At 34.4% G+C, this 23,061-nt stretch overlaps 1 protein-coding gene across 16 annotated transcripts in view; it reads left to right on the top strand.

The window, feature by feature from the left end:
* The window catches only part of VPS13B (vacuolar protein sorting 13 homolog B), a 735,231-nt gene that overhangs the window by 76,411 nt on the left and 635,759 nt on the right, over window positions 1-23,061 (top strand). For all 16 annotated transcript variants that reach the window (XR_002343694.1, XR_002343693.1, XR_002343695.1 and 13 more), the window contains 4 exons: window positions 3,794-3,985; window positions 4,923-5,092; window positions 8,478-8,672; window positions 16,900-17,024. Coding sequence is in view for 13 of the 16 variants with exons in the window: in XM_021090606.1 (XP_020946265.1) it covers window positions 3,794-3,985; window positions 4,923-5,092; window positions 8,478-8,672; window positions 16,900-17,024 (682 nt within the window). In the remaining 3 variants the exon portion in view is untranslated. The remainder of the gene's footprint in view (window positions 1-3,793; window positions 3,986-4,922; window positions 5,093-8,477; window positions 8,673-16,899; window positions 17,025-23,061) is intronic.

Raw genomic sequence — 23,061 nt, 5'->3', positions numbered from 1 at the left:
TGCTTCCTTTATCTTCATATTTGTTTCATTTAGATTTGGAAAATTTTCAGACTTAGTTTCTTCACATATATTTTCAATCCCTTTTTCTTTTTCTTCTCCTTCTGGAATTCCTATTATGCATAGTTTGGCCTGCTTTGTTTTATCCCACAGATCTCTTATATTGCTTTCATGTTTTTTCATTTGGTTTTCTGTCTGCTGCCCTGATTAGGTGATTTCCGTTATTCCCTCTTCCAAGTTACTAATTCATTCCTCTGCAATATTTATTCTGGTCTTTAGTGCCTTTAGCTCAATTTGCGTCTCTGCAAATGAATTTTCTAATCTTTCTATGTTCCTCCTTATATTTTGTAGTTCCTTTGTAAAGTAATCTGCATTACTGTTTATATCTGCTCTTAATTCCTTGATTTTCAGCTTTAATTCTTCAGTATTCTCACTACCTCCCTTTTGAACTCAGTGTCTATCAGACTGCAGAGGCCTATTTCATTGTTTGCTGCTTTAGGTGAATTCTCCTATTCTTTTAACTGGAAATGGTTCCTGAGCTTCTTCATCTTGCTTATGTTTTTCTTTTTCTGTGAGTTTAGGGAATTCAAACTGTATTCTTAGAGGGCTATTTCTATGCAGGAGCACCCCTTTGTATTTTATGGGGGGTTACTATTTATTTTTGGCATGGGAGTTTGGATATCTGCTGTCTCTTGGGTGTGAGCAGGCTGTTATCCTCATGGTGCTGAGTGGGTTACCAGGGAGAAGGAGGCAGTGGGTAGGGCTGGTAGTCAGTGCCTGGTTGCTGGGCTCTTAAACAGCAGCAAGGACCTGCATGAAGGTGGCACAGGCTGCTCCTATTTGCATGGCCCTAGGAAGTGGTAATGAGCCTTAGGCAGATTTACAAGGTGCCCAGGGCATCTGGCAGTGGCTACGGAAGGGTGTGTGAGTTCCTAGGGCAGTGAGAGCAACAACAGGTAGTGTTCAGTCATAGTGCCCTCCTCTGTGGTGCCCTCTGAAGTGATTGGGGCTGTAAGTGCTGCCTGTTCAGGGACCCCTAATGGTAGCAGGCCATGCCGACCTCTGGAGTCCTTGATAACTGTGCTTTTTGGCCCCTGCCACCTGTAGACTACCCAAGAAGCACCCCATCCTGCTTAGTCCACACAAGAGGTGCTGCCATGCTCCTCCTAATTGCAGGGTCCTGGGAAGGGACAGTGATCAAGCCTGTGGGTGAACATTTAATTTTAAACAGTCTGTTTTTCAGTGAAACTTCTAAGGAGTGTTTGGTGGTTGCAGCAGCAGGACGGGTATGTTCCCAGGAGAGTGAGACCAACAACAGGTGATGTTCAGTCACAGTGCCCTCCTATGTGGTACTCTCTGAGGTGATTAGGGCCACAAATCATGCCTGTTCACATACCCCTGTTAGTGGCAGGCCATGCCCACCTCTGGAGTCAGAGATAACTATGGTTAACCACTCCTCTTTCAATGGACATTTAGGTTGCCTCTATGTCTTAGTTATTGTAAATGTTGCTTCAGTGAACATTGGGTTGCATGTATCTTTTCAAGTTATGTTTTTCTTTGGATAGATGCTGAGGAGTGGGATTGCTGGATCATATGGTAGTTTCATTTTTAGTTTTTTAAGGAACCTTCCTACTGTTCTTAATAGTTGTTGCACCAGCTTACATTCTCACCAACAGTGTGGGAGGGTGCCCTTTTCTTCACACCCTCTCCAGCATTTACTGTTGGTAGACTTTTTGATGATGGCCATTCTGACAGGTATGAGGTGATAACTCATTGTAATTTTGGTTTTCATTTCTCTAATAATTAATGATGTTGAGCATCTTTTTGTGTGCTTTTTGATCATCTGACTTCTTTAGAGAAATGTCTATTTAGATCTGATGACTTTTTGATTGAATTGGTTTTTTTTTCATATAAAGCTGCATGTAATATTTGTGTATTTTGATAATTAGTCCCTTGTAGGTCTCTTCATTTGCACAGATTTTCTGCTACTCCGTGAGTTGTCATTTCCTCTTCTTCTTAATAAGGTTTCCTTTGCTGTGCAAAACTTTAAAGTTTAATTAGGTCTCACTTGTTTATTTATTTTTTAATTTGCATTACTCTAGGAGGTGGATCAAAAAAGATATTGCTGTGATTTATGTCAGTGTTCTGCCTATGTTTTCCTTTAGAAGTTTTATAATATGTGGCCTTATGTTTAAATCTTTAATCCATTTTGAGTTTATTTATGTGTATAGTGTTTGAGAGCATTCTAATTTGTTTCTTTTACTTGTAGTCTCACTTATTGAAGAGACTGTCTTTTTTCCCCTGTGTTTTTTTTTTTTTTTTTTTGCCTTCTTTGCCATAGATTCTTTGACCATGATTGTGTGGGTTTATTTCTGGGCTTGCTTTCTTATTCCACTGATGTATTTTTCTGTTTTTGTGCCAGTGCCATACTGTTTTGTTGTGTGTAACTTTGTAGCATAGTCTGAAGTCAGGGAACCTGATTTTTCTAGTTCTATTTTGCCTTTTCAAGATTGCCTTGGGTATTCAGGGTCTTTTGAGTTTCCATACAAATACAAACATTTTTGGTTCTAGTTCTATGAAAAATGCCATTGATGGTTTGAATAGGGATTGTGTTGAATCTGTAGATTGCCCTGGGTAGTATAGCCGTATTGACAATATGACTAGGAATATATGAATAATAGATTTAATTTTTTTTTGTCTGTGATATTGAGACTAAAGATTGAACTGAACTCCTTTGTGTGAAATGAAGGAAATGTATTTTTGAAAAAGTTATCAGAAGGTATAGGTATGGAATTTTTGTGTTTAACTGGGACTTCTTAGATTCTAAAGGTAGTAAATGTTGGAAAGTTTACTTTCCTATTTTTGTTTGATTAAACAAAATAGCTTAAGTAAAAATTATTGTATGTTATCACTTAAAATAGTGGATTTATCTACTAAAATCAAATCTCTGATATAAGTTGTATATATATTAGATAAGGAGAAATATCTGTAGGTAGAGGCAGTATTTTTTTTTAGAAGATAGCCTTAGTTCCTCTTAGATATATGGACAGGATTGAGGAAATTGGATTCTATACCATGGGGCGTGGCCATAATTGTTTTATTCAAGAGAAAGTTCAAAGTGGATAATACCTGTTTACTTTCATAGTCATCAATGAAATTCTCATGTGAACATGTAATTTTAAGCAGTCTGTTTTTTAGTGAAACTTCTAAGGTAAAATTAGTAATAAAATGCAGTTTCCTCCAGAGTAACCCTTCCTAGTCAACATAATAGCATTGTGTATAGAGTTATTAGATATAGGCCAGTTAGTCTTTCAAAAATAATTTTTTAAGAATGACCATTTAAATTTTATAGCACTTCTTATGACATAAAATAGGTAACAGGAATATTTATTTATTGTCTTGTGTCATTTTAGGGGTGCACCCGCTGCATATGGAAGCTTCCAAGCTAGGGGTTGCATTGGAGCTACAGCCGCTGGCCTATACCACAGCCACAGCAACACAGGATCTGAGTCGTCTATGAGACCTACACCACAGCTCACAGCAACCCCTGATCCTTAACCCACTGAGCAAGGCCAAGGATCGAATATGCGTCCTCATGGATGCCAGTCAGATTTGTTTCTGCTGAGCCATGACGGGTACTCCATGGAGCAATTTTTTAAATTGTTTTTGTTAATGTATTCTCACCTGCATAAAGAAAAATATAGGTCAGCAGGCTTTATAAGATGAGTAATATTAAAAATATATACTTGGTATTTCTGATCGATACAGTATTAATATAAAATTTGGCTTCTTATAGGTTCTGCCAATCAGCAAGACTTTTCTTCGGGGAGAAGTGAAGATTTGGGAACTGTTCAGGAAAAGTCTACCAAAAGCCTTGTTATAGGACCTCTTGATTTTCGCTTGGATAGCAGTGCAGTACATAGAATTTTAAAAATGATTGTTTGTTCCTTGGAACATGAATATGAACCATATAGTAGACTAAAACCAGGTTTGTTTTTGGCTTAATTTTGAATATTTTGCAGTTGACTTGAATGATTATATAATCCAATTGTGTTTTGCTAACTTAACCTTTTTAGGATATTTTGTTTATCCGATTTTCATGTATTTAGTTGTTAAAGATTAAACTCTGATGTCTAATGATGTTAACTAGCTTTTGATATAACTTTTGGTCATTTTGTATATAGTATCTTTTGTTTTTGAGGTTTTTTTGGTCCATTTTTCTATTGAATTGTTTACTTTTGATTTTTAGAGGTTTTAAATTTAATTTTCAATATGCCGTGGGTACAGGTACTTTGTGGAGGTACCTATGTCTATCTATATGTCTTTCCATCTATGGCAAGTATTTTCTCCCAGTCCGTGGCTTGCTTTTACATTATCTCAATGGTTTTTATGAAAAGATGCTGTTATTCTTTTAATGACAGATGCTAAGAATTTCTTTAAAATATTTTTAAATATAAAATGTAAATTCTTATATGGCAAGGGCATACATTTTCTAGAATAGTGTAATTTATTTCTGTTAAAGAAAACACACTTGGAGTTCCCGTCATGGCTCAGTGGTTAATGAATCCAACTAGGAACCATGAGGTTGTGGGTTCGATTCCTGGCCTTGCTTAATGGGTTAAGGATCTGGCATTGCCATGAACTGTGGTGTAGGTCACAGATATGGCTCAGATCCCACATTGCTATGGCTCTGGCATAAGCTGATGGCCACAGCTCCAACTAGACCCTTAGCCTGGGAACCTCCATATGCCGTGGGAGCGGCCCAAGAAATGGCAAAAAGACAAAAAAAAAGAAAACACAGTTTTACGACTGCTTCATTGTTGAAAAAAAGAATTTGACCTTAAAATTTGGAGAATTAATTTTTCAGTTAATTAAGAAAATTATTAAAAATAATTTTTCATTGAATTTTTATTATTTCATTTTAGATACTAAGGATGAAAGTGAAACAGTTCTAAATCCTGAAGAAGTGGCATCTTTGGAGGAATATATTCCTACTCGACATACAAGTGTTACTCTCCTCAAATGTACCTTCACAATTTTCATGGCTGAATTCAACTTGCTGGATCATTTGCTACCTGTCATTATGGGAGAAAAGGTGTATTTTGTCATTCACTACTTGTTTTATTATATATGTGTATTTTTTGGTCCTCCGAGACTGTAAGAGGAAGATGATTAAGAAAAGAATATCAGTTTATTTTAGTATCATCTGCCTATGGTGACGTTAAAGCAAAGTAACTATGATTGTTAATTCTTAGGAAGTAATTTTTGTTTATTTAGATAAATAGGTAAATAGTTTTAAAAAACAACCTCAAGCTAAGGCTCTGTAAAGAAATGCTGAAGAGCATGGGCCTAGATGTCTGACCATGTCCAAGCTATGACACCTTAAAACACTTTGCTTATGACACTAAGCCTGTTTTCCTTTTGTGAAAAACAAAAGGTAAGTTTTTCAAGTAGGCTGACAGATTTAGCCAGCAAAGAAGCAACAAGCCCAGGTAGATTCAGATAGTTTATTATTTACATAAACAGCAAAAGCAAATCGGTAATGGTGTCAGCTTGCCTTGTCCCTTCAGGACAACCTTGAAACCAGAGCACCAAATGACATGGATCCATTTCCACACTGTAGTTATATAGCCTACAGCTGTACTTTGAGGGAAGTAGATGGAACTACCCCATCCTGCCTGAATGAAGGATGCTGATGAGAATTGTTCCACAGCAGCATTTCTTAAGATGAGAAGTGGAGTGAGAAATGGTCTTTTAGTAACTCTGTACAGGACCACCTGATCTGATAGTATCACAGGATGCTCTGCCAAGGCATGTTTGTTGTGGCTTAGCCTTGCCTTTGTGGCCAACATGAATTTTAATATTGTCAAGGTGCTGGCACAGAGCAGTTCCCCAAAAGTACCAATCCTAGAATTACTTTGAATATTCAATGAAATAATACATATAAACCATTTTGTACATATTAGGAACTTAGATGCTTAATATTTAAGGTCCATATACAATGTATTGCTCTCTGAGTCTGCCATATACATATAAGGTATTATCTGTTATCATTAATTTATTACATTTGGGGTTTTATATATATATATATATATATATATATATATATTTTTTTTTTTTTTTTTTTTTTTTTTTTTTTTTTTGTGGCCATACCTGTGGCATATGAAAATTCCTAGGCCGGGGATTGAATCCAAGCCATAGCTGTGACATGTGCCACAGCTGTGGCAATGCTGAATCCTTTAACCCACTGCGCTGGGTTGGGGATAGAACCCATACCTCAGCAGTGACCCTAATCCCTAATCACTGCAGTTGGATTCTTAACCCACTGCGTTGTAGTGGGAATGCTGGGTTATATTTCTTTTGATGGCTGTGTAATGATTGAGTATATAAATAAAAGTTGTCCTAACTTTAAATAAGAACTTACAGAAGTATGGCAGAGATTAGGATGCATTAATTTCATTTGCATGTTTGCTCTCTATAAGCCAATCATTGTATTACTGGGTAAAGAGATCATCTGGAGAAAATTTCAGTGGAGAAAAATTAAAATATGTTAGTGTTAAACATGAACTTTAAAGTAGCTATGATTAATAAATTCAAGAAAGAGACAAAGAATTGGAAGATATTGAAAAGACTTCAATCCATTATAAAAAGAGCCAAATGAAATTTTGGAACTGAAAACTAACAGAAGTTAGAAATGAAAGGATGGAAAAAGATATACCATGTAAATGCTAATCACAGACAAACAACAAAGTCCTACTGTATAGCACAGGAAGCTATACTCAATAGCCTATGCTAAGTCATAATGGAAAAGAATATGAAAAAGAATATGTATAACTGAATCACTTTACAGCAGAGATTAACACAGCATTGTAAAACAAAACTATACATCAATAAAAATTTTAAAAGTGCTAACCAGTTTTTAAAGTTGCTGTTTTTTGTTTTCTGTGTTTTTTGACTGTACCTACAGCATATGGATATTCGTGGCTAGGGATCAAATCTGAGCCATAGATGTGACCTATACCACAGCTGCAGCAATGCCAGATCCTTAACCTGTTGTGCTGGGTTAGGGATCTAACCTGTGCCTCAGCAGTGACCCAGGCCACCAGAGACAAATCCAGGTCCTTAACCCACCATGCCACAGTGGGAACTCCTTTAGTTTCTATTATAATATCAGAAAATACAGAGCTTAAGACAAGAAGTATTATTAGAAATAAAAATAGCCGTTTCATAATGATAAAAAAGAATGAACAATTGGTAATTTTTACACATGATACGTTGAATGAAAGAAGGCAGACATGAATATATACCGTATGATTCTGTTTAAATGAAGCTGAAAAACAGACAAAACCAATCTGTGGTGATTTAAGTAAGAATATTTACTGCCTCTTGTTTGGATTTGGTATTAGTTGAGAAGGGATATAGGAGAGCCCTCTAGAGTGCTTGAAATGTGTGCTGGTTACATATGCAAAATTTTCTGAGCCCTACATTTAAGATTTGTGTGCTTTACTGTATATTATACCTCACTAATCCAAAATAAAGCCCCTTAGTAAAGTAAAACAAATGTTCAATAAGTGGTGGTTTAAAAATTATTATTAATGTGTCAAAAAGGAAGCATTAGATGTTCAACTCAGTTTTGGGCAGTACTGGAGAAGTATTATGTAGCACTTACTCTCTTTAGCCAAGGTCTGCTCAGTGCCAGTACTGTTCCTCTATTAGTGTGATAATGAAAGACCAAACAGTTAAACTGCTCTTGGCATATGTTTTGAGGTATCTTTGGATAGAAGGCCATTGAGAGCTCCAGGTATGGAAGTAAATTCAAGGACTGGAAGCGGAGTTTGGCAATCAGGTTCAGACCCTGGACATGTTGAAATTTGCCTGAGTTTCTTTGGAAACTTAGATTCTGTAACACTGAAAAAACCAAGCCTACCTTGGTATTCTTAGGACTGTCTTGAATAGTCCACTTAGTCATCTAAATGTGAATAAAGGGGAAAAAGATAAAGGCTCTGGGATATCTAGGGTTTTTTGTTTGTAATTATTGAGCTTAAAATATCTTCAGTGTACTGAGGCATGTAGTAACAATATTCCAGTTGATTGAAAAGATAAAAAGCTTTAGCTAAAAGGGCATTGATAATTAGCAGTTAATATGTATTGTTATGGAGTTCCCTCATGGCTCAGTGGGTTAAGGACCTGGTGTTTTCACTGTTGTATCTCTGGTTACAGCTGTGGTATGGGTTCACTTCCTGGCCTGGGAATGTTTGCATGCTGCAGGTGCAACCCCCAAAAAATATGGCTTGAAATTGGGACATACTTAAAAATAGGTATTAGATATTTCTATTTGGTGATGGTAAGAGAGACTGATAGAAGGGCATAATTTCTAGGATGGTTTGATAGCTCTGCAAAATGTGTCAGTTTGAAGTTTGTATAGAGGGCATTACCCAGCAATAACTTTTGAAATAAATGTGAACACTGTTATTTTCCAGAACTCAAGTAACTTCATGAATACTACAAACTTCCAGTCTCTTCGTCCTTTGCCATCCATTCAGATACTAGTGGATAAAATTAATCTGGAACACTCTGTGCCAATGTATGCTGAACAGTTGGTGCATGTGGTCAGCGGCCTTACTCAGCCTTCTGATAATCTGCTTCATTATTGTTATGCACATTGCTACCTTAAGGTATGAAAAGTGAATTTTCTTTTGTATTATTATCTGTTTGGCTTTGGGAGAATCAAATCTCTTTTTGGTTTTGGAGTTACAATTTTACAGAAATAGAAACTCATGAGTTTTTAATTTTTATTTTTATTACTTTTTTGCTTTTTAGGGTCAAGTTCCCAGGCTAGGGGTCGAATCAGAGCTGTAGCCACCAGCCCACACCACAGCCAAAGCAACACCAGATGTTAGTCGCGTCTGTGACATACACCACAGCTCACGGCGACACTGGATCCTTAACCCACTGATTGAGGCCAGAGATCGAACCCGCAACCTCATGGTTACTAGTTGGATTCCTTTCTGCTGAGCCACGATGGGAACTATAAGATGAGTTTTAAATAAGATGTGACAGGTATATTCATTACTTAATATAATATAAAAAATGAAAGTGTACCTGTTTTAAAGATTTCTTCCATTATTTGATGTTAATGGCTTGATATTTGTAAGATAATGGTAATTAGAATTTTTGAAGATTTTATATATTATTGATTATAAGCTGTGTGAAAGAGCACTTTGTTTCTAAGGATGTTTTAAAAGATTTATGATTTCTTGGAGGGGGAACATTTATGTAAGACAATGATTTATGAAGCAGGTTTAACGCATTTGTTTTCTAGTCATTTTCTTCTTATTGAATTCATGTTAACTTTTCAATGTGAAGGAAAACTTTATTACCTTAAATCAAGTTATGTTAACTTATGTAAAGTTAATTATTGAAAACTTTGCTCATCTCTTCCATCTTTTTTTGTTTTTGTAAATAAGTAGTACATCCCACTATGCAGTACTTTAAATAGATAGATTCAGATGTTGTGTAATAAGTGTTTTTGCTAAGCAAACACAGATGTATAATCTAAGTAGAGACAGCTTGTACTTACCTAATCAAATTCTGTATTATAGACTAGAGGAAACTATGCCAAGTTGAATTTAAGAATAAATACTAACAATGCACTAAATTTTATGTAAAGTACTGAAAAATTAGAGGACTCCAAAAATAGATTATTGACTTCATTGGTTCATGCTTTATAGTTTGATGTTTTAAAGTTCTTACATGTTGGTGTCTTTGTAGAGTGAGAAGAAACCAATTTAAAGATACCAGTTTTAGATCACCTCCAGACATACTTAAAATGAAGATGTTAAAATTTTACTCTTTTCAAATCATATAGAGTGGAAGAAAACATTTTTCTAGATGTCCATCCAAAGCCCATTTTTAAGAGGGTGGAGAAAGAGATTCCACTCCTTTGATGGAGAAATTACTGTATCATTTTGCAAAGGGGTATGGCCATAGGAAAGTGTGATTCATTGGGGGCCATTATTACAGTGATCTGTTACAGTGTTTACTATCATGCAGAGGGTATCAGAAGGTAATTTTGAAAGTTAGATACACAGAGAATATTTCTTGAAAGTTAGATACGTAGTGAGAACTTGTCTTTTTTATTCATTCCCGCAATTAATACACTGAGGTGTATGATTTTTTTAATATTGGCCAACTTAAATATCAGGTTATATCATTAAGAATATTTGCCTGGTTTTGTTGAAGCAGGTCAATTTTAGGCAGTTCTTTCCAAGGTATTCTACTTACATGGGATTCATTCATTTAGTAAACAATAAGTCCTTTCTGTCTTACAGACACTCAGCATTAAAGATGAACAATGGGAGTCCCTATTGTGTCAGAAGGTTAAGAATCTGACTCTGGAGTTGCCCTTGTGGCACAGTGGAAATGAGCCCAACTAGTATCAATGAGGACATGGGTTTGATCCTTGGCCTTGCTTAGTGGGTCAAGGATCTGGCATTGCGATGAGCTTTTGCGTTGGTCACAGATGCGTCTTGGATCCATTGCTCTGTCTGTGGCATAGGCCGGCAGCTATAGCTTTGATTTGACCCCTAGCCTGGGTGCTTCAATATGTGCAGATGTGGCCCTAAAAAGCAAAAAAAAAAAAAAAAAAAAAAAGGAATCCAAGTCTTATCCATGAGGATTGAGGATATGAGGATGCTGGTTGGATTCCTGGCCTTGCTCAGTGGGGTAAGGATCCCAGGTTGCTCCAAGCTGCAGTGTAGGTTGTAGATGCGGCTTGGATCTGGTGTTGCTGTGGCTGTGGCATAGGCCAGCAGCTGCAGCTCTGATTTGATCCCTGGCTCGGGAACCTCCATATGCTGCAGGTGCGGCCCTAAGAAGAAGAAGAAAAAAAAAAAAAGATGAACAAGACATGCCCCATCCTTCAGAAAAATATCCTCCAAAGCCACTGGTCACCAATATCGTTGTCATCCATCATCCATCCTGACATAAGTTATTGGAATAGTTCTTTACTCCTATTATTTGTTAACATATTAAACATTTACTTGAATTTTGGGGGAAGTGTAAAAGCTACAGTGCAGTCCAGATAAAGTTATGTTTTGGGAAAAGATCTTGACTACACTTTCTGTTGTCTTTAGATTTTGGTTAGTTTGACTATAGTTGCAATGGATAAGTTAAATGCTTTAGGAAGTTAGGTGTTGAACATAGTATAATATATGTAGAAAAACTTTTCCTTGGTCTTAAAAATATTGAATACTTAAAAAAAATAAAGTCTTGAGTCATGACTGTTTCATCGCATTAAAAAAATTCTTTTATTTTTATTTTTATGGCTGCATCCATGGCATCTGGGAGTTCCTGGGCCAGGGATGGAATCTGATCCCTACCTGGGGACCTACGCTGTAGCTACAGCAATGTAGTATCCTTCAAGCCACTGCACCGGGCTGGGGATCGAACCTGCGCATCCACAGTGACTTGAGGCACTGCATTTGGATTCTTCTTTTTTTTTATGTTATTTCTTGGGCCGCTTCCACGGCATATGGAGGTTCCCAGGCTAGGGGTCTAATTGGAGCGGTAGCCACCGGCCTACGCCAGAGCCACAGCAACGTGGGATCCGAGCTGTGTCTGCAACCTACACCACAGCTCAGGGCAATGCCGGATCCTTAACCCACTGAGCAAGGCCAGGAATTGAACCTGCAACCTCATGGTTCCTAGTCAGATTCGTTAACCACTGAGCCATGATGGGAACTCCTGCAGTTGGATTCCTAACCCACTGTGCCACAATGGGAATGCCTCATTGCATTTTTGATGCTTCTTCAGTGGTCTAGTACATTTTAAAACCTTCAGAATTTGGTAGAGAGTTTGTTTTGTGACTATTTGGAACTAAGAGCACTGATTTGTTATAGAATTTATAGCAATTTGTATTACTTGGGATGATTATTATAACCTTTGAGGAAGTTTTCAAAGTTTAAGTTTCACTATTACAGTGTTAAAATATTACAGTAGAGGATTTAAGTTTCTATTTCATGTGCATTTGGTATTTTAAACTCAATTTTCAATTAAATACTCAAATGCTTAAGTTTTACTTTTATGTATAGAAATGTGACTGTGTAACAAAGTAACACATAGTTCTCACTTCATGTAATGGAATTTATTAATTGAGATAGTTGGCATGGAAGAAAATAAGCAGATGAAACTTTCATATGTCTTTACAGGTTTTCTTTAACTGTAAAACCTCTCCTTTGAATAGGTAATGACATCAAGTAGCTAAGACATTGCAAAGGCATCTGAAGTTTGAAACATATATTAATAAGTTAGTGAAAGCACCCTGTAAACCATAGAGAAATATGTAAACATGTAAATTTCAGATTTTGTTACTCATAAGGATTAGTTATGGCAATTGAAACAGTTTTCCCTGGGGATTTCAAGAATTTGTGCTTTTACACATAGCTGGTAGATGTATAATTTGTATCATTTTGGAGAGTGCTTCCTCAGTCTCTAATAAATTTGAAAGCATGTTTACTTTATACCCATCCGTTCCAATTTTCAGTATGTATCCTAAAGTAGGGACCAGCAAACTTTCTTTGAAGGGTCAGTAGTAAGTTTTTTAGGCTGTGTGGGCCAAGAGACAAAATTTAGTAGATTGTGTGGGTACTTAAATAAAAAGACAGCACATGTCCATGAATTTTGAGTTGACAAAATTCATAATGCAGTAGAGGACTCTTTTTTTTTTTTTTTTTTTTTTTCCTGCAATATAGTTTTATTCCTATGAAGAATGGAAATCTTGTTCTTGGGATATCATTAAGTTGAAAGCCCCATTAGGTGAAATGTTATCTATCATCAAATCAATTATAAATGTACATATGTAAAAAATATTCTTAGCTTGAAGGCAGTACAAAAAGACAGTGGTTGGAATTTGACCTGTGTGCTTTAGTTTGCTGACCCTTGCTCAGAGAAAATTTTGCTTATAGAGATAAGTACAACTAGAGGTGTGGGTGGATATTACTCTGCAATATAATTTTTGGTGGTAATACCAGGAAGCATAATGAGATATGTAGTATATTAGTCTGTGTAGTATAATGCCATTTATATAAATTGAGAAAGCAAAATAGTGCTAAAGTATAAAAGGGAAGGGCGGGATACACTCTGAACTCCTGAAAGTAATTTTGGAGTGGTCTGAGTGTGGTTCGGGCAGGGGCCAGTGAGACCAGCACAGGGTCATGGTTTAGATAGACTTCAGCTATCATGTAAGTTTTTTTATTTTTAAAATAATTTTATTGAGATAAATTTATATACAAATTCACCATTTTTAAAGAATAAGAAAATTAGTGATTTTCAGTATTTTCACAGTGTTAAAACAACCATCATCATTATGCAATTGCAGAACATTTTTATCACCCCAAAAAAGAAATCATTAGCATTCACTCTCCCTTAACTCCTCTCCTCCTGCTCCCTGTAAAGCTAATCTACTTTCTGTCTCTATGTATTTGCCTATTCTGGGTATTTCATATAAATAGAATCAACAACACATGGTCTTTTGTGACTGGCTTCTTTTGCTTAACATAATGTTTTCAGAGTTCATCTCTGCTATAATATGTATCAGTACTTTATTCCCTTTTTATGGCTCAATAATATGTTATATGGATATAAACTGTATTTTGTTTATCCATTTATTTGGTGGGTGGACATTTGCGTTGTTTCCAATTTGGAGCTGTTATGAATAATATGCTATGAATGTTTTTGTATGAACACAGGTTTTTATTTGTCTTGGGTGTATGCCTAGATGTGGAGATGCCTATTCATATGGTAACTCTGTTTTTAACATTTTAAGGAACTGCCAGACTTTTTTTCCCCCCAAAGGGATTGTTGCATTGTTTTATTGTTCCACTAACTGATTTGGGGTTCCTATTTCTCCACATCTTCACTCACACTTGTCTGTCTTTTTGATTTCAGTTATCTTTGTGATTGTGGAGAGGTAGCTTTGTATGTCTTCTTTAGAGAAATACCTATTCACATCCACATCTTTTCCCTGTTTTTGAATGGAACAGGTCTTTTTATTGTTGATTTGTAAGCTTTCTTTCTGTATTCTGAAGGATTTTATTTCATTAAAAGTATAGATGACAGCATGACAGTATTCATTTAAAAATTTATGTGTGATGAAAAATTATTTATTGTTTCCTCACTTAAATTGTTGGTGGAAAAAATTAGGAGAAAACACTTAATTTCTCTCCATAAGAAAATAATATAAATATCAATTTCACTCCAGTTTCTTACATTTTAATGGATACATGAATAGACACTGGATTTATAGAATTTAAGGAATGAGTAGGCAATGATAAAAATGTAGCATTCTCTAGACTACTTTTTGAAGATTTTTGCTGATGACAAGTGAAAAACTAAATTTTATTGATGATTGGAGGTGAGAGGTGGTGAGAAAAATGGATTGTTCTTTCTTTAGGAGTAAGTGGAGAATTGACCATATTTTTTGGAGAGAGGAAGGAGGAAAAATGGAGGAAGCAAGGCAGAGTGAAATTGTGAGCTAATAGATGAGCTAAATCAAATGAACTATCATATTGTTGTTCTAGTAATAAGTAATTCTGAAGAAGTCCTTGATCCTTTTTATACTTCATTTTTCCATATGTAGAATGAGGTGATTTAGTTAAATTATTTTTTAATTGGATTTCTTAAAAGGTAGCACTACATGTTTAACTTTTCATTTAATGTGATGTGAAGTCATCTTACTTAGGTTGACATTTCCTTCAGCTAAAGCTTCTATTAGTAGTTACTACTTTATACATTACTGTTGGTTCAGACTATTTGTTTGCAGTGTTAAGTACTGTTTTTCTCTTTCTGAATAAATGAACAGTGTTGATGAAAACCACCGCAATTCATACTGTACTGGTTTTCTTTTTTCTAGACAAAGTATTCATAATCTTGGTCAAGCGTTGTTGACAAGTTATTTGGTGTTATGGGTATGGTAAATCTATGTATCTTATTGCTATGATTTAAAAGGGAAAGCTGAAAATCAGTTTTGAAGTAATTATTTTTGATGTGGTAGATAGGTCCTGTTTCATTGTAATTTTTATTTGCTTGAATATTCCCTTAGAGTCATCTCTGGACAACATGTAAATTTAACGAAAGTTAAAAAGAATTGCAGAACAATATGCAGTTTCCCTCAAGTCCTTTGCAGTTCTGCAAACAACCAGCAGGGGATCTCCTCTACACCCAGTTTTCATCTGAATACATTCATGATAGTGTCTGTGATTATGCTATTGGGACATTTATAGAATATTAGAAAGTGGCTTGAGAGCGTTCTTAGTTGAACAGAGATAATTTAGTATGATAAAGTATTACCCTGATTCATACTCTAGAAGTATTTGGAGGTTTAGCATTTTTTTTAATAATCATGATTTATATTAAATGGTATTAATAATTATAAATATCAAGATCTCTTAAATACTGGCCTTTCAGAGAAAATATGAAATGCTGAAATTGTACAGTGCACAGAAGCTTTTTGCATAATTTGTTGTTCAGAGCAAGTCTTCAAAGAAAATGAATGTGAAATAATTTTTAAGGTTGATCAGTTAAGTTTTAGAAATACGCTTTTTTCTTTTTCTCAATTCTTTATTTCTTGTCTCTTGGTTAGTAGTTGGTTTATGGGAATTAACACATATATCACTTTCATTTTTCTTTTTGGTAACTAGATAGGTAGGTAGGTAGGCCCTTTGAAAATGCAGGTTTTTTTTGAAAATATAAAATTCTAACGTTTGTTTTCCAAAAAATTATTTGTTACTTTGTAGGAAAGGATTTGACATTGTCAGTTTGATGGATCATAAGAATGTAATAGTTTTTTGAAATTTTTTGGAAGTAGTTTAGTACTACTTTCTAAGAAATTGGTCATTAGTTTATGTTCATTAAATGAAAATATTTTTGTTTTGAAATTTAGTTATTCAGGTATTTTAAACATGTTTCCTTGTAGAATTTAGTAGCTGTTATTAATCCTAGAGATAGAAAAGTCAGTGCTTTATAAATTCGAGGAATAAAAAATAATAACAAAAAATAAATATTGGGGTTAAACTGCTATTGCCTGTTGTTGGAAAACATCAACTCCTCGTTTTGTATCCCTTTGTGTCAGTGTTTCCTGTTTGAGACATTGACCTAATTGAAAATAATGGAAGAAGAAATATATTCAGTTTTCTGCATTGTTTTCTGTAAGATGTGATGGTATATTGATTCTTCCTATTAAGGTAAATGTAGTGTTTGGGAATTTCAGGGAATGCTTATAAAGTTTTTGAGTGTTTATCTGCTTGTTTTAAGTATAAACATACTTAGAGTAGTTTATGCCATGTACCAAATTTCCTGAGGTGAAATTTTCTCAGTTCTACAATTATTTTCACAAAAGAAAGGGAAAAGATTGTTAAGGGTATATTTGGATATCCTTTGTGTGTGTGTTTGTACTGTAAGTTGAAGTCAGAATACTTTTTAAGATTGTCCTCGTTGTACTTAATGTTCTTTTAGGCATAAAATGATGTAACAGTAATTTATTTATGTTAATATATGTGATGTGCACAGTGGAGTCAGTTTATCTTAGCAGAGAATATGTGCATTTTAGCAGACAGTAAAATGATAATTGAAAATTACGTATTGAAATAAAATGTGAAACTTAAAATTAGTCAAAAGAGTGATCTTTCAGGGACAATGGAAGAAATACTGTATATTTAAATCTCTTTATTCTGACTTAATGTCAAATTGAATAAAAGAAAATGTTGATGTTTGGAAAGTGGAAAGAGACATTGGAACATATTTAGTGTGCAGCTGTTGTAGGGCAAATTGAAACTGACGTATTTCATCCTGTGCTTATTAAAACTTTGTCTCTGTGAACATTTGGATCTTTTCTTTTTGTTGCAGATATTTGGTTTCCAGGCAGGACTGACTTCTTTGGATTGTAAGGGATCTTACTGCTTACCTGTACCGATTATTCCCTCTTTCAGCACTGCTCTTTATGGTAAACTTCTGAAACTACCTACATGCTGGTAAGTATTATGTTAAAGTGTGGTTTATGATAATTTTTACTTACTATCTTAGGAGGGGGAAAAAAAGCAAGTATATCTGTCTCATGCCAGTGTGTTAGTTTTACACGAAACCTTAGAAAAATATGCGAAGTTAATATTTTGCATATTTTTTACTGAGACGTTAAAAAACTCTTTTCAGTGTCTGAAATGTACTAAGTCATAGAATCTTTTGTGGTAATGATAACTGTTGAAGTAATACATGTCAGTCTATGTTGCAGCTATAGTAAAATGTTGCTGCTTCGCATTGCAATAAGAACTTCAAGGACAGGTACTTTATTTTCCTTTTTTGAGGGGATAGAGATTTTTTTTTTTAAGTTGCACATTAGTATTGAGGCCAGAGTATTTATCAATTAAATAATAATTTCATGTATATTCCTAGCCACTGGGAAAAGTATACCCATGACATAAATTTAGTATCTTTGACATATCTGTGTATAGTCACTGCATTTGGGAGAACGTGATTTTAGCCCTTACTTTCGTTTACTATTGGATTACTTTATTTGGATGTCATTCTTCCTGAATTAAAAAGAGGTTTATAGAAAAAGTCAATAGCTACTAATTATAATTTTTTAGTTGAAAGCAGTACTTTTACTATATTAAAGAAATAGTTAACTGTATGAAACAAGATTTAATTATATGAAATGATATGCTAGCGAAATATGTCTGCATTTTACAATTAGGATTATTTCTGTTGTTTGGAATGTATTTTTGCTTTCTAATCCTAATTAGTAAGCTTATTTTCATAGGATGTATTTTCATTAATTATTTATGAAAAGCAATATATCTTTCAGAAAGTAGATTTGATTTCATTATCTAAAGTACTTCATTTGTTAAAAATATGTTTCTTTTAATATATAACTTTTAAAATGAAATTTATTAAGTAAATGCTTATATTTTCAAAAAATTGTGTATTGATTCAGAAAATTAAAAAATATGGAACTTGAAGTTTTTTAAGTCTTGGAACCAGTTCTTCTATGAAATGAAATCATTGTTACATTTTTCTTGATAAATTTAATTTTGTCCTTAATGATCCATACTTCTCAGTTGTCACTTATTATGTTGTTCAGTGATTCACTTTTCAACTCTTTATTGGTGTATATATATGCTGCATTTGAACCAAGTATTCTGATCTATATTCTGGTCAAAATTCTGTAGAATATATCCCAGTTGATAAGTTGATATCAAATTTAATAGATATTTTTGAGTACTATTATCTCAGGTATATGTTGATTTATTTATCATTCATAGCACTAAGATTGTGTTAATACAGTTCAGTTTACTGTAGAAAATTTTTCTTTTTAAAAAGATAACCAAAATTTCCAAAGTGAATTTTATAGCCTTTATATGAAAAAAATCAAATATTTATAAATAGGTAAGGCTTGTATCAGAGATGTGTAAGGCTTATAATAAATACTGCCAAATGTAGCTTAGAATATGTCTCCTGACATCTAAATGAAAATATTCCAATTAAATACTAAAAGCATGAGATCACAGAATGCTGATACTTATTTGGATGACATTTGCATTTTTGTAGACAAGACCACTTGTATATTATTTCAGTGATACTTTTGCTATGCTTTACAGAAGTATATTGCTTTAAACTAGTTTCTTTAAATTGTTTTCCTTAGTAAATAGAAAATAAACTATTATTCTTAGTAACTTTATTCTTAGCAATCTAAATTGTTGTAAAGACAAAAAATTGAGGTGTATCTTAGTTAAATGAAGTGAATCAAATACTAGATAAAAGACATATAGTACTAGAGTTAAATAGAAATCATGTAAGAACAGAAAATTTTATTTTCAATGTTGCAGTGAATGAGGATTATTTTAGTAAATCACCCTGGTTATGGCATTAACTATCAGCTCTGTCACCATTCATGGTTTCTAACTCAAATTATAGAAGCTGTTTCACTTAGATTTTTAAAATTCACATTCCAGAGTTTCTTAAAGCACATTTGTGATGCTATATTTATGTATCATGCAATAACGAGAACAGCATAGTTACTGTAGGCCACAGCTCTTGAAACAAAGGCATTTAATAGTTCATTGGAAAAAATTGTAGTTGGTATTTTTGAGCAGGTAATGATAAATGCAAATTTTATTTAAATCAGCAAAATAGTTTACATTTTTTATTTAAAAATATTTCTGAATTGAGCTGTTTATATATGAAGCATCAAACTGATAATATTTAATCAGGCTTGCTAATTTAAAAATATGTGGTTTAAGTAACATTGAAAAAAGTTATTTGTTTCCCATTTCAGTGTTCATATTAACATATTTTAACCTCAGTGAGCAAGCTATTAGAAAACTCCAGTTTCTTAGATTTTTTTTCAAAATATTTTGTTTATATTTTATTTTTCATTCTGTACTACAGTTTCAAACATATAAAAAGAAACTTCTCAAAAAGTTTTTTTTTCATTATTTTATATCAGGTTAACTTTAGTTCTCTTAGTCTCTTAGGGCAGTACTGAAATGGGTAAGGTATGGTGAGAAAAACAGTGACCAATAATATTTAATGACATAAATCTTGAGCATTTAACTTAAATGTTAACTTGAGTCTTTTTTTAAATATAAGATGTTTAAAAAGGGCAGTAAAGGGTTCATTAAATTATCATAGTATTGTTATTGCTGGCAGAATTGAGCATTGATCTACTGTTCATAGTTTGGTTTTTTTTTTTTTTTAATTGCTACAGTGCTAACGCTTTTAAGTTTTTATATATATTCTTGGACTTTTTCTCCTTTTTCAAAACTGAGAAATGATTTGACTAAAATATTAATATCTTACAGAAAAGTGTCTATATTTTGGTATTTCAGAACTGAACCAAATATTTGGTAACATATTATCAGCATCCCAAAAGCCTCTCTCTTTTACTCCCCTCCAGTGGTAACCATTTTTCTGATTTCTAATGGTATGGATAAGTTTTATCTGTTCTTAGATTTAATATAAGTGGAATCATACGTGTATGTTTCTTTTCTGACTGGCTTTTGTCACTTAAAATAATACGTGAGATTCATCTATACTGTGTAATGTAGTTTTTAGATGGTTTTTGTCACTATGTAATGTTATATTACATGAATATTGATGATTTACATATTGTTGATATGCAATTTTAATTTAAAAATAAGTACCTGAAGTTAGTGTCAGTTTTTTTTTATCGCTTTGCCATTTTTTCTTTCCCTTAAGTTTCAGTTGTATTAGAGGACACTAGATGTCATTAAATATTTTTTGATTTTCTCTGTTTTGATAGGCATTGTGCCACATGTTGGGATTGGGGAAAGAATAAAGTAGAATGCAATGATTGTAAAAGACCTCTGACCATGAAAACTTACAGTCTATTGGGGGGCGGTGCGGAGCAGACACGAGACACATATGAAAATAGTTGTCATTAAATTGCAGAATTGAGCCTTAAGCAGAGTGTCCAGATAGTTTAAAAAAGTTAGAAAATTTGTCTAGACTTTTAAAGGAATGGCTTCAGAGAAGAAGTAGCATTAGAACTGGGCTGTAGTGGTTCAATCAGATATCTAAGTATAGAGAGGCTGGTTAAGGGTATAGAGGCTTCTAGATGATTTTGTCTGAACAAAGTCAGGGCTAGTCCATTAGATCTGTGAATGGATACAATGGGGGGAGGAATTTGGAAAGTGTCTTTGGGCCTGGACTTGTACACTGATAAGGATGTGTAAGCTTTTTATATGAACACTTAAAAATAGTTAAACCAGTGAATCAGATATTCATTAGTCCTATATCTTTCTGATCAGGCTTGCCAAACTACAACCGTAGTATAGTTTCAACTTCACTTTCTCCCATAATTGAGGGTTCAAAAATGTGATCTAATTCACAAATAAATTTTGGAAGTTCAGAGAAAAATCACTTCGGTTACAAAATTGTGGAGAACATGGAGAAGGTAACTTTTAAGTGGTTTATTAAAGAGTGGGTAGAATTTGAAGAATACTGTACTCTGTGTACAGTGTTAAGTACTTAGGGTAACAAAGTCTTCACAACAACCATGTGAGTTTAGATGATACTCCCTCTTACAAAACCAGAACTCAGAGTACATAGCTTGTCCAAAGTCATATAGTAGCTGGACAACGATTCACATGGAGAGTTGTTTGATCCCAAAGCCCTTGATCCCTTTCTTATCTGAAAGGAGTGAAGATATAATTATCTTTTCTGAATTATCTTTGAAAGCTCAGTATGCTTCTTGCCTTATAGTAAATATGGATTTCCATGTATAGACAGGGTAGTGATAGTACAGCTAATAAATCTGAGTTTTCCTAGTATCAATTAATAGTGTATAGATATTATTGTGTTTCTGTTCTCATAGAATTGGAGCTGTTAGGGTTAGGTGGAATCTTAAGTATTGTCTCATTTTTTGAGTCTTTCTGACATAGCTTTGATTTATGATCATCTATGCAGGGCTTGAACAGTTTATTCAGAGGGAGTTAATTCCTTTCTGAGGCAGCCAGATTCACTGTTGGGCAACTCTAAAACTCTTTTTGATGCCGAATCAAAATCTATTTTCATGTTTCTTCTTTATCATAATTATAGCTTATTTATGTCATGAGCCATTTTTATACTTGTAGGAATGTGGGAAAACATGTATTTCCTTACAAGATAAAGGGATCCATACAAGTACCCATTTGTTACTTAGCGCAGTGCCAAATACCTTGGTTTTAACTAGTGAGGTTATTGAACAGTTCATTTGTGGGAGGAAGGTACTTCTGTGGAATCTGTGTTTGAATTCAGTGCTAAACAGGAAACAAAGGGTTTGGTGCTAGTAGGTTCATGGTTTTGATGAGGAAAGTTGAGGCAAATACTGATCTTTTTGCCTCCCTGAAATGGAAAGTAAAGCAGCCATTTTTCTGCTAGAGCAGAATAACACTAGAGTAAATGTTTTTAGCTTTTGATGGCAGTTGGGCCCTTCAAATCTAACAAAAATGTCAATATTTATTAGCAAGCACACTACATAACCCAGGGCTCAAAATGGTATGTGCTCAACTGCCCTGTCCTTTATAAATACCACAGTTTGAGGCTTCAGGAACACCTTTGGGTTTTTTTAAATATCCTTGAGCAAGAACTATGTAATTCCTTTGTTTCCAAAGCTTTGTTTCTTTTCATCCCTGTGCTTTTGTCATTAACATACTCTGTAACAGAATGTCTTAACACTGGTTAAGACTTAACTGAGATGTTAATTCTCTTATCTCCACTTGAGTGGCAGCAGCCCAACTTTCAGCTTTGGTTCTTCTGGCATCTGGAAGGTGCTTTTATGGAACGTTTTGCACTGAAAAGAAACTGATATTGTCGATATTCTCATTTCAAAAGATGAAAAAACTGAACCCCAGAGAGGTCCGGGAACTTACTTAACAGCACACAGTATCAGTGCCTCAGTTTGATTTTCATTTTCTTGATTGAGTGCTCCTTCAGTTGTGTCGCACCACTTTAAAAATTATCATTTTTTAATGATCATATTTTAATTTTTATTGTTGTAAAATGTACCTAACATAAAATATATCATTTTAACCATTTCGTTTTCTTCTTTTTTTTTTGGCTGCACTTGTGACATGTGTAAGTTCTCAGGCCAGGGGTCAAACCCACACCACCCACAGCAATGACCTGAGCCATAGCAGTGACAATGCTAGTGCTTAACTCAATGAGCCACCAGGGAACTCCCATTTTAGCCATTTTTAAGTGTGCAATTTGTGGCATTAGTACATACACATTGTTATGCTGCTATCACCACTATCCAGAAATTTTACATTCTCTCTTTTTTTTTTTTTTTTTTTTTGGTCTTTTTAGCTATTTCTTGGGCCACTCCTGCGGCATATGGAGGTTCCCAGGCTAGGGGTCGAATCGGAGCTGGAGCCACCGGCCTACACCAGAGCCATAGCAACGAGGGATCCGAGCCACGTCTGCAACCTACACCACAGCTCACGGCAACGCCAGATCCTTAACCCACTGAGCAAGGGCAGGGACTGAACCCGCAACCTCATGGTTCCTAGT

The sequence above is a fragment of the Sus scrofa genome, chromosome 4 (assembly GCF_000003025.6).
Source record: "Sus scrofa isolate TJ Tabasco breed Duroc chromosome 4, Sscrofa11.1, whole genome shotgun sequence".
Lineage (NCBI taxonomy): Eukaryota > Metazoa > Chordata > Mammalia > Artiodactyla > Suidae > Sus > Sus scrofa.
The sequence above is the reverse complement of the archived record's forward strand: the minus strand, read 5'-3'. Positions and strand labels throughout refer to the sequence as shown.